Source organism: Diabrotica undecimpunctata, chromosome 7, assembly GCF_040954645.1.
Source record: "Diabrotica undecimpunctata isolate CICGRU chromosome 7, icDiaUnde3, whole genome shotgun sequence".
NCBI classification, from domain to species: domain Eukaryota; kingdom Metazoa; phylum Arthropoda; class Insecta; order Coleoptera; family Chrysomelidae; genus Diabrotica; species Diabrotica undecimpunctata.
The window spans coordinates 142,355,977-142,370,585 of NC_092809.1; the positions used below are offsets into that span (position 1 = coordinate 142,355,977).

At 35.7% G+C, this 14,609-nt stretch overlaps 1 protein-coding gene across 3 annotated transcripts in view; it reads right to left on the reverse strand.

Annotated features, from left to right (window-relative positions):
• Positions 1-14,609, reverse strand: part of AdamTS-A (ADAM metallopeptidase with thrombospondin type 1 motif A) — a 545,690-nt gene that overhangs the window by 186,345 nt on the left and 344,736 nt on the right. For all 3 annotated transcript variants that reach the window (XM_072538404.1, XM_072538402.1, XM_072538403.1), the window contains exon 6: positions 9,834-9,965. In XM_072538404.1, the coding sequence (XP_072394505.1) occupies positions 9,834-9,965 (132 nt within the window). The remainder of the gene's footprint in view (positions 1-9,833; positions 9,966-14,609) is intronic.

Below are 14,609 nucleotides of genomic sequence, written 5' to 3' on the forward strand. Positions count from 1 at the left end.
AAGAACATGTTTTTATATGTGTATTAATTTACAAATACTTTTTTAAATTTCATATTTTTTGGTTTTAAATCCACTTTGGGTACTTTTATCAGATCTCCTACCATACCTATAGAAGTTGCTCCAATAGGAAGAGTCACTATAAAGTTATAAGTAATTTTCACGACGTGTTGATTTTCGTTCAAAAAAAGTCTAAAATAAAATTTTCTAGTGATCTTATTCTGTAAATTATTATAATTGGCGATGGGTGGTAATACCAATTTGGCAGTTGACTTACCTGACCTCGATCTTGTAGGCATTAGCTTTGTTTTGAGTGAAGTTCTGATAGATGTTGTATCATCGGATTGATATCAAATTCTGATCTTTCTGTCCTTATTTATTTACTTATAGATAGTGTGTTTTTGACCTGCTATTACCTCGTTAATACTGGTATATTCTTATTGCTGACTTTTTGTGTCAGTATTGGTAACCAGAGCCTGCTTCATTCTATCGATGTATTAACTGTTTATTAAAATGATAAGGTGTTTCTGTTATTTTCCTTTTTTAGCTGTCCGTTTCATTAATTGAACTTTGTGCTAATTATTCAAGGCATATCTCCATATCTGCGATCTGTCAGTCTCTTTTTTTTTAATGTATGATTCATGCTCATTTATCCTAACACTTAGTGATCTTGAAGTTTCTCTTCTTCTTCTTCTTCCTACTTTATAAATAGGCAAAATGCCTGTTTTACTTCGGTTTTTAGCCTCAATTGACGTTGTCTGACCATCTTTTCCTCGGTCGTCCCAATGCTCTTCTTCCATTTGGCGATTTGTCTCTTGCTATTCGTACTATTCTATTTTCTGTCATTCTTTCGATGTGTTAATTCCATTCCGCTTTTCTTCTTTTGGTCCACGCGTTTATTTCCTCTATACCACATCTCGCTCGTATTTCCTCACTTCTTACTCTGTCTCTTACAGTTTGGTTTGTTATTTTTCGTAAGACTTTCATTTCTGTTGTTTCCAGTAGTCTTTGTGTTTTCGCCGTATCTGCTCTTGTTTCCTCTGTGTACGTCATTATCGGTCTTATTGTTGATTTTTATATCCTGGTTTTCGTTTCCGTTGTGAGGTATTTGTTTCTCCAGATTGTGTTGTTGAGACATCCTGCTGCTCTGTGTGCCATGTTCACTTGTTTTTGTACTTCTTCTTCCACTTTTCCGTAGCTTGCCAGTTTTATTCACAAGTATCCAGTTTCCATTACTTGTTCTATTATTTTGTTATTTACGACTAGTTAAATCTTCTCGGTTCCGCTGATATCACTATCGCTTTAGTTTTCTCTATTGAGATCTCCATGTTGTATATGAGCGCCGTATCTTCGAATTCTTTAATTAATCTTTGTAGGTCATCTTCATTTTCGGCTGTTATTATGGCGTCGTCGGCGTAGCATATTATCCTTATTTCCTTTTCTCCTCCGCTTGCATTGCCCACTAGGTGGATCGAGTAGCTTGGTGGGTGATGTTGCCGGTCCCAAGCCCGGATAAAGGAGGAGGGTTGTAGGGTTAGGTTAGCAGCCTGCCATATATAAAAATAAAAAAAAGCTCAAAGAACCGGTGACGAGCCTCGGACTTGAAGTTTCTCCTAGATAAAAATTGTTGCATTCACAAGGTATTTTATACACTAGACCATAAGTTGTCTACGCTTTTCACCTGCACCTTGCTGATACCTAAGTTATTTATTTAAAATAAAAGTAATCGAAGATGGGAATTGCAAATATTGCAAAAAAGTAGACGATCTGAATTATATATATTTTTCTAAATGTCCTTTTTAAATGTTTAAAACTTTCAACAGTATTTACACTCCTTTTACAAACACTTAATTTGAAAAAATTAATCAAAAAGTGCAAAAGATTTCATCTATGTCCATGAAATTGGACTATTATATATATGTATGATAAAATTTAACATTGTAAAAGGTTTTCACAAAAAAAAACGATGGACAATGTTTGAAGTACACAAAATGAACGAGGTCGCGTTGCTCAGAATCGAAAAAGATGTGGGAGTAGTTCTTGCTCGATCAAAAACTAAAAGAAAATTAAAGAAAAAAAAATTTGGTGAGAGCTACTAGAACTAAACTGGAAATGGTGAATAAACAATACAAAAAATGATCATAAAAATTTCCATTCTAGCACAGTAAACCAAAAAAGAAAAGGCGGCCCTGTCCGTTTGGGGCCAAATAAGTCAAAACAGCTTTAAAACAAAAATTAGTTATACTAGGAGCGCATAAAAATTACTGCATTTTGAATTAAATAAAATTTTAAAAAATATATAGGCTCTTTGGATCGTTACAAGTTTATGGAAGTAAAATTAAGCGGGGAAAGTTAAATCTTTTAAAATACATGTATACAAAAAGTGATAGAGATTGAGTTAGATCAGGAAAATAAGCAAAAAAAAAGTACCCTGTTTGTGACACTGAACCGCCTAGGCAAACGACAGTTGTTTTGATTAGTATGGTCCTCTGTAACAAAAGTCTATATGTTTCCTACAGTCCATTTCTTGGACTTAATTAATTATTAACAAATTAAGGTCAAAAACGGTAAATTTATGCTTTTATCGTCTATCAGCAAAGAGAAAAAAACTTATAGGTCATATAAAAACCTTCAAAATGGCGTTTTCTAAACGTTTCTATCCTTATTTGTTCCTATCCTAATATATATCGCACACAGAAACGAAACTATTAACACAAAATGTCTTTTCTTCAATAATTTAGTAAAGAAGAAAATGTTTTTGTCAATAAAAAGTCTGATTGATGTTCTTTTATTAACTTTGTTACAAAAAATGATTTCATCAACTCTGAACGTTTTCCAGTGTAGTTGTAGCTGTCTTAAAAAAAGGAACATAGTAACGTACCTACTATCGCTTAAAGCCGACATTTAGTACAGTGTAAGAGAACCTGAAACGCATGTTTTATAGACTGCTTAACGGTTCTAAAAAATGATTATTTCAATTTGTCGCGAATTTATGGATCCCAAACACGCAGCCTTTCTTATGGAGATGTTAAACCCACACGAAAATTATTGCAGAATGCGTTTTTTATGGAAGTAATTTATTAAGATATTTACAATGTTTAATATATTCGGTTTGTGTACTTCCTTATTGCTTTTTCTTTAGAGTATTGTCAGGTTTGGGTATTATTATATATTAGTGCTGTTCTTTTCTCGTCTGATGTACGTATATCTACAAAGAAAAAATCTAAAAAATCATATAAAACAAACAAGTAGCAAAAATGAATAAGGAAAGAACTCGGACTATATAAAACATATTATTTCTATAGTTCTTTAGTTGAAGTATGTTCAAAGTATCTCACAATTTCTGCCAAATATTTCCTCCCAAATTTTTTTTTCTATACCCATGGCTAATAAATTAGCAGAACGTTCATGTGCCGTTACCGTAGCGTAGTCACTTCATTGTGTCATAAGATTCTTGCTTTCGCAGAGACGACTTAATCGCTTGTTTACGTATTTACTTGCTAACCCTTAACTACAAAGAATCGATACAACGACCCGTTTTCTAAAGCTATTCATATGGACACCGCTGTGTTTTCTCTAACAGTATATCGTTTTAAGAAGATAACTTTGACTCGAAACAGTTCTCTGTCCTAACCCATAACTAGGGCTGATCTCTCCTATCTTAGGTGAAAATTTAAGCCCTAATAGAATATCTTAAATATTACTTCACTTATGTACCAGTTCCCAAATGAGTCAGTTATACCTGGTCAACTTCGATATTAATTCTGCTTGCCACGCTGTCTTGCCGCTAACTAGTCACTGACTCGCTGTCGTCTTACCGCCGCCTTACCTACGTCTTAAGCCGAAATCAGACAGGTCGTGGAATGGCGCTCTTCTCTAGTTCACGTCAGCAAAGAGGAACAAAAAATATATTCAGTGAAACAGAGAGAGACCACGAATGCCACCCCATGTTAGTGTGAAATTGATAAATATTTACTTTTTGATATCTAGTAGAATCTACTAGACTTGAATCGTGTCTTGTCGCGATCAGGGTTTAAGTTAGTTTTGTCCACCAGTGTTGCCAGTAAAAATTTTACTAAGTTGGGTAATATATACAATGATAAAAATTTAAACAAAACTTCGTTAGATCACTTCATAGTAAAATTACCACGACACTGACCGTATCTATCCCTAATACCGACAAAGAGCGTTAGCAATAAATAGACAGTTTTGCCCTATCCGAGAGATCGTAAATCCCAAATATTTAAGGTAAAAACGGTATTCCACGTTGGGTTGATTTACGTCTTTATTTTTTGTCTTTTTCTATTACGTACTTTCTACTTCTCTTCGCCGATGAAGAACGCCACTCCACGTTCTATAATATCGCTCTTTTACTATGGCCGTGCGGTGTTCTGTTAGCACAACGTCCGGTTTCCTTGATTGCTGAAGTTGGTTATCCGAATTGTAGTTCCTAGCGCCAGTCTACAATACCAACCCTCATCTTTACCTGCTGAGGCCACGCGACAATTGGACAATTGTGTGAAAACCGCCCATTTGATTACCTGACCGCAGTAAATACCTGTAAGTACCTTAACCGCTTCATCTGAGTCAACCCTAAGCTGAAAATTTATGATCAGAGTCACTATTGTCCCAAATTTTGTGATTTATAACGTTCCAATAGTGTATTTTTCTCTTTGACGGCAATTGATAATACAAGTACGGTGATAATTAGCCGAAGAATACTTGTTAATATATTTACTGTATAGATAGATATGTATGTTTTTTCTTATTTATTGGGGATTATATATAATTATCATTTATCAGGGATTGATCACTGAGTATTACGTGTTCTCAAAATTCACTTCATTTCAAAATTCATTTCATTCAGTAAATTTCTGAAACATTTTAAATTACCTTTGAAGAAATCAACTTTCAAAATATATTATAAAATACCTATCTTTTTGTCTTGAGAATACTACCGTTACAATTTCGTTTTGCCTAAAATTCATAAAAGTTTATTTAATACTTGAGTCTAATTATTTTTGTTGCTGTACATTAATTTTTTCTGTGACATTAAGCATATACTGATCGTTATTTTTTTATTAATAATATTTATATCTTTACTGTTTACAATTTTTTTGTTAAGCACATAACGAAGTTTGATCAGTTTAATATTATTTTTAAAGCTATTAAATAATAGTTGTAAATCTAATCGTTTATATCTTTTATTTTATAACGTAGATTGCCGGGTATTTCTTTAATTATGTATATTAAATATTATTTCTTTCAGGTACAACTAGTCTAGTGCATATGTATCGCATTCTTAGTGTTTACCGCGGGATATAATTAACCGTCTCTCTGCTCTTTTGTTACTGTGTAGTAATGATCTTGTATCTTTTCCGTTATGATTCTCGTCTTCTTTCCTTTCCGTTCTCTTATTTATTCTCTTCTTTGTCATCCACTCCTGAATTTAGGTCTCTCCCAACTGCTTCCATCTTTCTCTATCTTGTACCAATCTAATCAATGCCTGCCACTGCTCTTATGTTATCTACCCATCTTTTTTGAGGTCTTTACATGCTTCTTGTTGTCGTCCTTGGTCTCCATTCTAGAATTCTCCGTGTTTACCTGTTGTCATTATATCGGGCTACATGATCTGCCCAGCGCCATATCATTTTTGTAATTTCTTTCACAATATCCCTAATCTTCGTTCTACGTCTTATCTCGGTGTTTCTAATCTTGTTCCTGAGTGATATTCCAAGCATGATTTGTTCCATTGCTCTTTGCGTTGTTTCTAATTTTTTAGCAGATTTTTTGGTAAGGGCTACTCTCTTCAAGCCGTAGGTACAAACTGGTAGTATGCATGTGTTATACACCTTTTTCTTTAAGTTTACAGGAATGGAGGTGTTTTTCAAGATATATGCTAGTTTGCCGAAAGCGCCCCATGCCAGTTGTGTTCTTCTTTTAATTTCAGCATCTTGATTTGGTTTTCCTAGTTTGATGACATGACCTAGATATACATAACATTTTCTATGGTATGATTTTGTATTGTTATATGTGTCGGATCTGGTCTCTTATTTCTTAGGTTTCCCTATTCCTTTCTTAATAGGGCGGTCAAAATTTTTTTCTCCTTCGTGTTCTCTTGTCTATCTCAGTCGCGAACCACTTGTAGTCTATCTCTGTCAATCCCCGACCAAGACACCCCTACCAGACTGAAGCCCGGACCGTAGTATCGTGTTTTGTCTAACCGTGTTGCCAAAGATCAGATCATTTACGAGAAAAAACAAAAATAATAGAAAAGAAACTAAATCAATAAACTAAAATGAATAAATATCCGATACACTTCCCCCTCAAAAAGGATAGGATAGTGTCTCTAAGAAATTGAGCTGTTTTATGAGGCATATACATATTGCGCAGATAATAGCAGCGGAGATAATAGCAGCTATCAAATCTCTGAGAAACAACAAGTCACCGGGAATCGATAACATTGCTGCTGAAATGCTTAAAGCTGATCCGCATCTAACTGCTGAACTTTTGCTCCCCATAATCCGAGAGGTGTGGGAAAAAAAGGCAACCTCACACTGTGCAAAAATTGGAGAGGAATAACCTTGCTTACTGTCATAAATAAAATTTTTGCGACCATCATACTGAAAAGAATAACAAACAAGGTTGAGTTTCGAGCTAATCAAGCAGGCTTTAGGCCAGAATCCTTCTGCATAGACCACATTAATACTGTGAGGGTAATAATGGAACAATCGGTTGAATGGAACACACCCCTATACATGGTTTTTGTTGATTTTGAACGTGCCTTTGATAGCTTGTCTCACGCTGCTCTATGGAAAATTTTAGAGCTAAGAAACATCCCGCAAAAAATAATTTCTATTATAAAGTCACTATATACTGATGCGAAATGCAGCGTGACACACAATGGGATCAACAGTGACGAATTCAACGTACTTACTGGAGTTAGACAGGGATGCGTGCTTTCTCCGTTTCTTTTTAACATAGCTATAGACTATGTTCTCTCCAAACTCGACTCCGACACAAGAGGGATACAATGGACGTTAACCACACGCCTAAGCGGTCTAGAATACGCGGACGATATCTGTCTATTAGGTCAAAGGTTCCAAGATCTGGCTTACCAATTGGAAACACTTTCCACTGAAGCCAATAAAATAGGTTTGAAAATCAATATTAGTAAAACCAAGTCCATGAGAATAAATGCAAGGAACAACACGTCACCTATTTACTATCGACAATATGCAGATTGAAAATGTGGAAAACTTTACGTATCTTGGAAGTGTCATAACAGAAAACGGAGGTACAGAAGACGATATTCGTATGAGGATACGAAAAGCTCAACAAGTTTTCAGCACGCTCAACCCTGTTTGGAGATCTGGCGAGTATACTACAAGGACAAAGATCCGAATATTCCGATCAAATGTCATGTCTGTTCTACTCTACGGATGTGAAACCTGGAAAGTGACAAACACCCTCACAGACAAACTGCAGGTCTTTGTTAACAAATGTCTACGAAGAATTGTTCGTATATTCTGGCCTAACACTATCAGAAACGACGATCTGCTACATCTGACCGAACAAAAGAGGGTACAAAATGTAATTAAGTCCAGAAAGTGGGGTTGGATCGGTCACAGACTCCGAAAAAATAGTTGCAGTATCGCAAAGACTGCCCTAGAGTGGAATCCCCAAGGGAAAAGAAAAAGAGGTCGCCCAGTACAAACTTGGAGAAGATCCATCATGGACGAGATAAGAGGCCAAGGAAAGTCTTGGAATGAGGTGAAGGCCTTAGCGTAAAATAGAACCCGATGGCGCGTTTTCACTGAAGCTCTATGCTCCACTTAGGAGTTCAAGAACCTTATATATATATATATATATATATATATATATATATATATATATATATATATATATATATATATATATACATATTGCGCAGATTTTATCCGGGTTCAAACCGGATGCAAAAAGTATCTTAATAGTTTTTTTATTAAGCTCGTTAATTAGTTTCATTTACATTAAAATCTCTATAATTTCGTATAAAATCGGCTTCAACGCTTTAATGACGCCATCCAAATTATTTTATGGATTAAAAAAGACAGGTACATGTTCAACTGTTATTTTATATGGGATTAAACCATACATTTTACATCTGTTTTGATGCTTCGATTTCTCATCCGCAAATCGTCAAAAGAATTTTAAAATAAAAATTAATATAGAGGGCCTAGGTAGGGGTATAGGCAGGTTAAACATTCTTTAGATGTCCCCCCTAAAATAATCCATGTGATTTAGGTCTGGTATCTGGACGTCTACCAATCCACCTATTGCATTGCAATCGAAAAAATAGGATCAAATAATGTTATTTCCTATAGTTCCAGCCTATATGATAACTTTTTGGTTATTAAATGTGATGCCTATGCGTCAATTCTTATCTTTCTCTTATTAATATCTTTCTTATACTGTTATACGGAGTTGAGTCGTGGACTCTCACAGATGCTACCTGCAAGAAAATTGATGCTTTCGAAATGTGGCTTTATCGTTGAATCCTGAAGATAACCTATACCGACCACGTACTAACCAGGACTTTTATTAAGAATGCAAACCTCTCAATTGGAGCTGAAGCAGAACAACTCGATATCGATGACAATCAAAAAATAAATCCATGCAACGAATATAAATACCTGGGCGTCATCTTCGACCGTAGTGGAAAAGACGAACGAGAAATAGAACATCGAATTGTACAAGCACGAAGAGCTATAGCATGTTTGAACGGAATTCTATGGAGTAAAGAAATATCAAAGAAAAGAAAATGGAACATCTATGAGACAATGGTTAAAACTAGCCTACTTTATGGAGCTGAGACATGGAGAATAACCGAAAAATATAAGAAAAAGGTCGAAGCCACGAAAATGGATGCCATCAGAAGATCGATGAGAATATCAAGAGCCGACAGAATACGGAATGAAGTGATAAAACAACAAATGGGTATAGAGGGCACTATAGTTGAGGATATTGAGAGAAAACAGTTCATATGGTATGGGCATGTGAACCGAATGGAGGACGAAAGATTGCCTAAAAAAACGATGATGTGGCAACCCCCAGAGAAGAGGAAACGAGGAAGACCACCACAGAGCTGGAACCTGGGAGTTAGGAAAGCGATTAGCGCTCGAAATCTGGACGAAGACCTAACTCAAGACAGAATACAGTGGCGTTTGGGAGTCGGACAACGTCGTAAGACGTTATAAAACCGAATATATATATATATATATATATATATATATATATATATATAAAGAAAAAAAGTTGTTAACCACAATAAAAACAGCAAAAACCGAATACCTTGGTCACATCATGAGGAACAGCGAAAGATATGGGTTGCTGCAATTAATTCTACAAGGAAAAGTAGAAGGAAAACGAGTACCAGGAAAGCGAAGGATTTCCTGGCTGCAAAATCTACGTACGTGGTTCTACACAACAACCACAAAATCTTTTCAGAGCAGCAGTTTGCAGAACACAGATTGTCAAGATGGTCGTCAAAGTCCGAAACGGATAGGCCCTACAAGAAGAAGAATGCGTCAATTGGAGATTTTCTTGTGCTTAGTACCTAAAATTCTGACGGTTGACCTCGCCATGTAAAGTAAATGTGGCTCCATCGGAAAAAATAATATTTGAGTCATCATCGTCATCATTCAATTCTTTTATATGTTTGATTTGAGAGGGATACAATATTTGTAGGTTTAACTATTTATGTATGTTCTAATAATATCAAGATCACGACTGCCCTTACGAATAAAACTATGTAGATCTTCAAAAATAAGTCTAATATATTTAAAAACACTTACCATTCCACTACAAAGCGATACAGCTACGTAGGAACTTTTGTCTCCCCTAATTTGTCCCGTGTAGAAGCACCCGGATATGCGAGGATCGTGCCGTGTTCTTTGAGTAAAATTGTTTTTGAAGTGTGTGGCAATCTGTAAACAACAGGTTTGTTTAATAAGAAGAATCCAACATACAGAAAAATCATTGAATAGTATAAAAACAATTAATAACAAAACATACTCAATTTTATGGTAAAAATCAAGATATTTTTGTCAAAATGTGGTTATTAAAAAAAAATTATTAAAGTAGGTATGTTTTTAACAGTTAATGGCAGTTGTATTTTGAGTTTTGAAGTATATAGTCTGTAAAAGTATTGTAAACAAGTTTGTGTTCAATAAAGTTGGTTTCAAGAAGTGTAACATTGGCGACAGCGGTGAGATTTAAGAAATATTAGTAGATGTTAATGGTAAATACAAGATCTACTGATTTTGATAAAGTAAAGAATACGTCCGGACCCCTCCCATGGTTTTTAAATAGGAAAGAAGAGTAAGAGAAACGTAGGCAAGAGAAAGAAGAAAAGGAGAAGCCTAGACAAGAAGAGGAAGAGAAAAGGAGAAGCATAGGGAGGAGAAGGAGAAGTTAAGGCAAGAAGAGAAAAAGAGGCGTAGAAAAGTAGAGCTAGTCCTCATGAATGGTTTATCCCAAATTCACGAAAATTTTAAGTTAGACGTAAGTCAAATTACTAGTAGAACACATAAACTAAAAGAACAACAAAATAATTTAGAAAATAAAATAGTAGAAAAACAAAATGATATAAAATATGATTTAAAAAATCAAATAGTACAACAAAACAATTTAAAAACCGATTTAAAAAATAAACTAATACATTATCAAAACGATTTAAAATCTAATTTAAAAGGACTAATAGTTGAGTTAGAAAGAAAAATAAATACCCAAGCTTCTTTATCTAATATTACACTTCTACACAAATAGCTTCATCGACTTTCATAATTGAACCAGGTATAATTAGAACTAACAAAATTTTAAAACCACCCACATTCGATGGCGAAATAGCATGGGAAACTTATCGTTGTCAATTCGAAGCTGCTGCTAGGGCAAATGGCTGGACTGAGAAAGAAACGGCAGCTTCCTTGGTAGTGTCACTTCGAGGACAGGTAGCAACCATCTTGCAATTTCCTTCCCATCATGCACATAGTTATACCTATGTCGTTAAAGCTTTAGAAACAAGATATGGGCCAGCAGCATCTAAAGCAGGTTTTCCAAAGTCAGCTGAAAGTGCGATATTGAAGGCATAACAAAAGCCTGTAAGAATGTGATGCCGATATTAAAAGACTGTTGCATTTGGCGTACTCTCAGGCACCTAGAGATTTTCTGGAACAAATTGGTATACAGGAATTTATAGATGACCTAAGGGACGTTGAAATGCAACAAGCTCTTCGATTACAACATCACCAAATGCTAAATGGAGCACTAATCTGAGACCAGGAGTATGAAGTGGCAAAAAGTATTTCCAGATCTCGCTCAAAATTAAAAGAAATAAGATTTTGAGAAAATGGGGAACCACAGATAATCAAATACTTACTTTATCCCAGTTGTTAAGCATATTGCAAAATCTTCAACAAAAATCTATAACTGAAATAGAAGATGCCATAATCTGAAGTTGCACATTTAAAGTAGTAACTAGCGATGAGTAAAGATGAAATAGAAAATTGCAGAATGAACAATTACAAGAACTCCAAGATGCTCTGAACGAATTAAAGGTTCAAAGTCAGTGTCAGCCTATAGAAAGAGATAATATAACCAAAGAAGTGTAATGTGGTCCTCGGAGAACCACAGTTATATAGGAACAATGGGAATCTCTGTGTCTTTCCACTGGTCTCTTATATCGAAACCTTAAAAAGAGTCAAAAGAAAGATAATGACTTAAAAGTCATACGAGAATGGCTTAAAAATGGTGTAAAACCTATTTAGCAGGAAATATCCATATATAGTGGAACTAAAAGGGCGTACTAGGCACATTGCTATGCTTCGTGCCCTCCAAATAAAATTTGGCAGGACCCTGGTCCACCTGGCCTGTCGGCTATATGACCGTTAGCGAATCCACTGCCCGTACGAGTCCAATACCAATGTGAAGGTGCCATGCCACGTATGCAAGAAACGTTTCATGGGGCTCCACCTTCCCCGTAGTACCTGTGTTGCGATTACCTCACCTACCCGTTATCCCACCCACGGGCGGATAGGCGAAGCAAGCAGAGGAATTTCCACCTCGCACGTAGACAGGTCGCCGCCGAGGATCTCTTCTCTACCACTCTTGGATCTCCCGACGGGTACGTGCCGGGGCACCCACACCACGCCTGACACTAGGCCAGGAGAGGTATGTACGGGCCCAGCTCGTTCAACCTCGCCAGGCTCTTTTGGAATGAGAGTAGAGTGGTCCCACGAGAGTATCGTCTCGGATACTAGGAATGTAGACCGGTGATCGTGTGCGTTTCTACAAACCCGACACCTCAGGCGACGGCTCTCCACCTCTCGATTCCCACCCATTAGTCGCCTCTTACGACAGGCAGGACCTTCTTGCCTCGGCCGTATTCTTATCTCCGCGAGCCGAACGAACGTACTAGGCACAATGGAAATCTCTGTATATTTCCAATAGTCTATTATATCGGAAGTGGGAAAGTCCCGATGGAGTACGTACAGTTCAAGTGGTACTGCCAAAATCACAAATTAACCCTGTGTTAGAAGAACTTCATAGCAGCCTTTCAAGAGGACATTTTGGAGTTAAAAGAACAGTTACCAGAGTTCGAGATAGATTTTACTGGATCAATTTCCGCCGAGATGTAGAAGATTGGTGTAAGAAATGCGATTCATGTAATGGTAGAAAAGGCCCTAAAATAAGAAATCGTGGTAAAATGGCACAATATCTTTTAGAAGAACCTTTTGAACTACTTGCAGTGGATATTCTCGATCCACTTCCGATAACAGAGAGAGAAAACAAGTACTTAATGGTTGCAATGGATAATTTTTCAAAATAGCTTGAAATTGCACACCTGTCTAATCAAGAAGCTGCTACAGTAGCAAAAGCATTCATGACACGCGTTATATCAAGACGTGGAGTTCCTTTAGAGTTTCAGAATTATGGGAAGAAATCTTCTGTATTAAGAAAACGCCTCTCCGTCCTCAATGAGACGGAATGGTCAAAAGAGTTACTTATAGAACTATTTGTTATAGTATATTAACTATATGTTAACTATATGTTATAGTATAGAAAATAGAACTCAATGTTATTCGCTAATAATCAAAAAGATTGAGATACTTTAATTCATCTATTTCTGTTGGTCCATAGAAGTTCCAAACATAAATCAAACGGTTATTCTCCATCAATGATGATCACCGAAAGAAATATACAGCTTCTTTAAGATCTGATTCTCGGAAGATTGCCTCCCTGCGAGGAAGAACGTTCATTCCCGACGTACATTGAAAATTAGATAGAAAAATTGGAAAAAGTTTACAAGTGTGCTCGTAAAAGTTTGAAGCTTCAAAGTGATAAAACCAAGGCCAGGTTTGACATGCATGCTACTGGTACAACTTTCGAAGAAGGTGACCCAGTATGGTTATACAATCCCACACGTAAGAAAGGACTTTGTCCGAATCTTCAACCGAACTGGGAAATGTAAAAAGTAAACGCTCTAGTCTAAGAAATTTTGGTTGTTATCTCTCAGGGCATAAGGTTCCCTTTTTCGAGCTGGGAAATTGTACGTTTCCTTGAAAAATGTAATCCTTCATCATCGACCTAGTGTCTTAGGCTGTCATTAATTATAATGTTAATTACTAAAATTCTGTAATCTAAGGGTCATCTGACCTCATCATGTGGCTAGTTGCAACTATTAAATAGACGTTTTTCACTGAGGATAATCTGATAGGATTGTAAACGTTCTGAAAATTTATAAATCCATTTTGGATAATTTTTAATAAATTTTAATAAAACAATATTATAAAAAGAAGTTTTTACTTCATTTTAAGTTTTTTTTAAACTATGGTATACAGCCAACCACTGGGAATTTCCTTTGTAAATTTTAGTAAGAGTATTCTTGCTGTCCATAATTAGTTTTCGTTTCTACACCCTAGTGCTATAACAACTTGGATTCAGTTTTAGGTATTTCCAGGTCTGTTAAAGCTGTCCATCTGTCTGAACACATAGTGATGGTCATGCCAAAGAAGATTTTATCTACTATCTCCTGAGCACAGACTAAGATCGTGATGATACGGATACAAAGGAATACAGGGTCTGAATTGAATCAAATCTGGTGAAGTTAAGTTAATATTTTTTCATCTCATGAGGGTAAGAAATGCAAAAAGTTATTAAGATATCTACTCAATCTGGTTGGAATGAATTTTCCAGATGTACGTCATGACAAATATTGAGAAACACTATTAACAACGACTTCCAGGCGTAAAGATGATATAGTACAAACTTTTTAAAATTATTGATTAGTTGTCTGTATTTAACTTACGCTATTTTCACACATATATACAAAACTATCTTGATTTTTGTTAACAAAAATAAAAATAATAAGCAAACTTACCTAGTAGTTAAGAAAGCAAAGAAGAGGTGTCAGTATACCCCAAACTAATATCTAAAATTATTAGTGTTAGTATGTACAACAATCTATTGCCTGAAAGAAATAAGACTCAATGGTGAAAGTACAGAGCTACATGCACGCAAATATGGTGATCTTTATCTGCTACATTTTACAGTTTTCCTCAACAATAAGAACA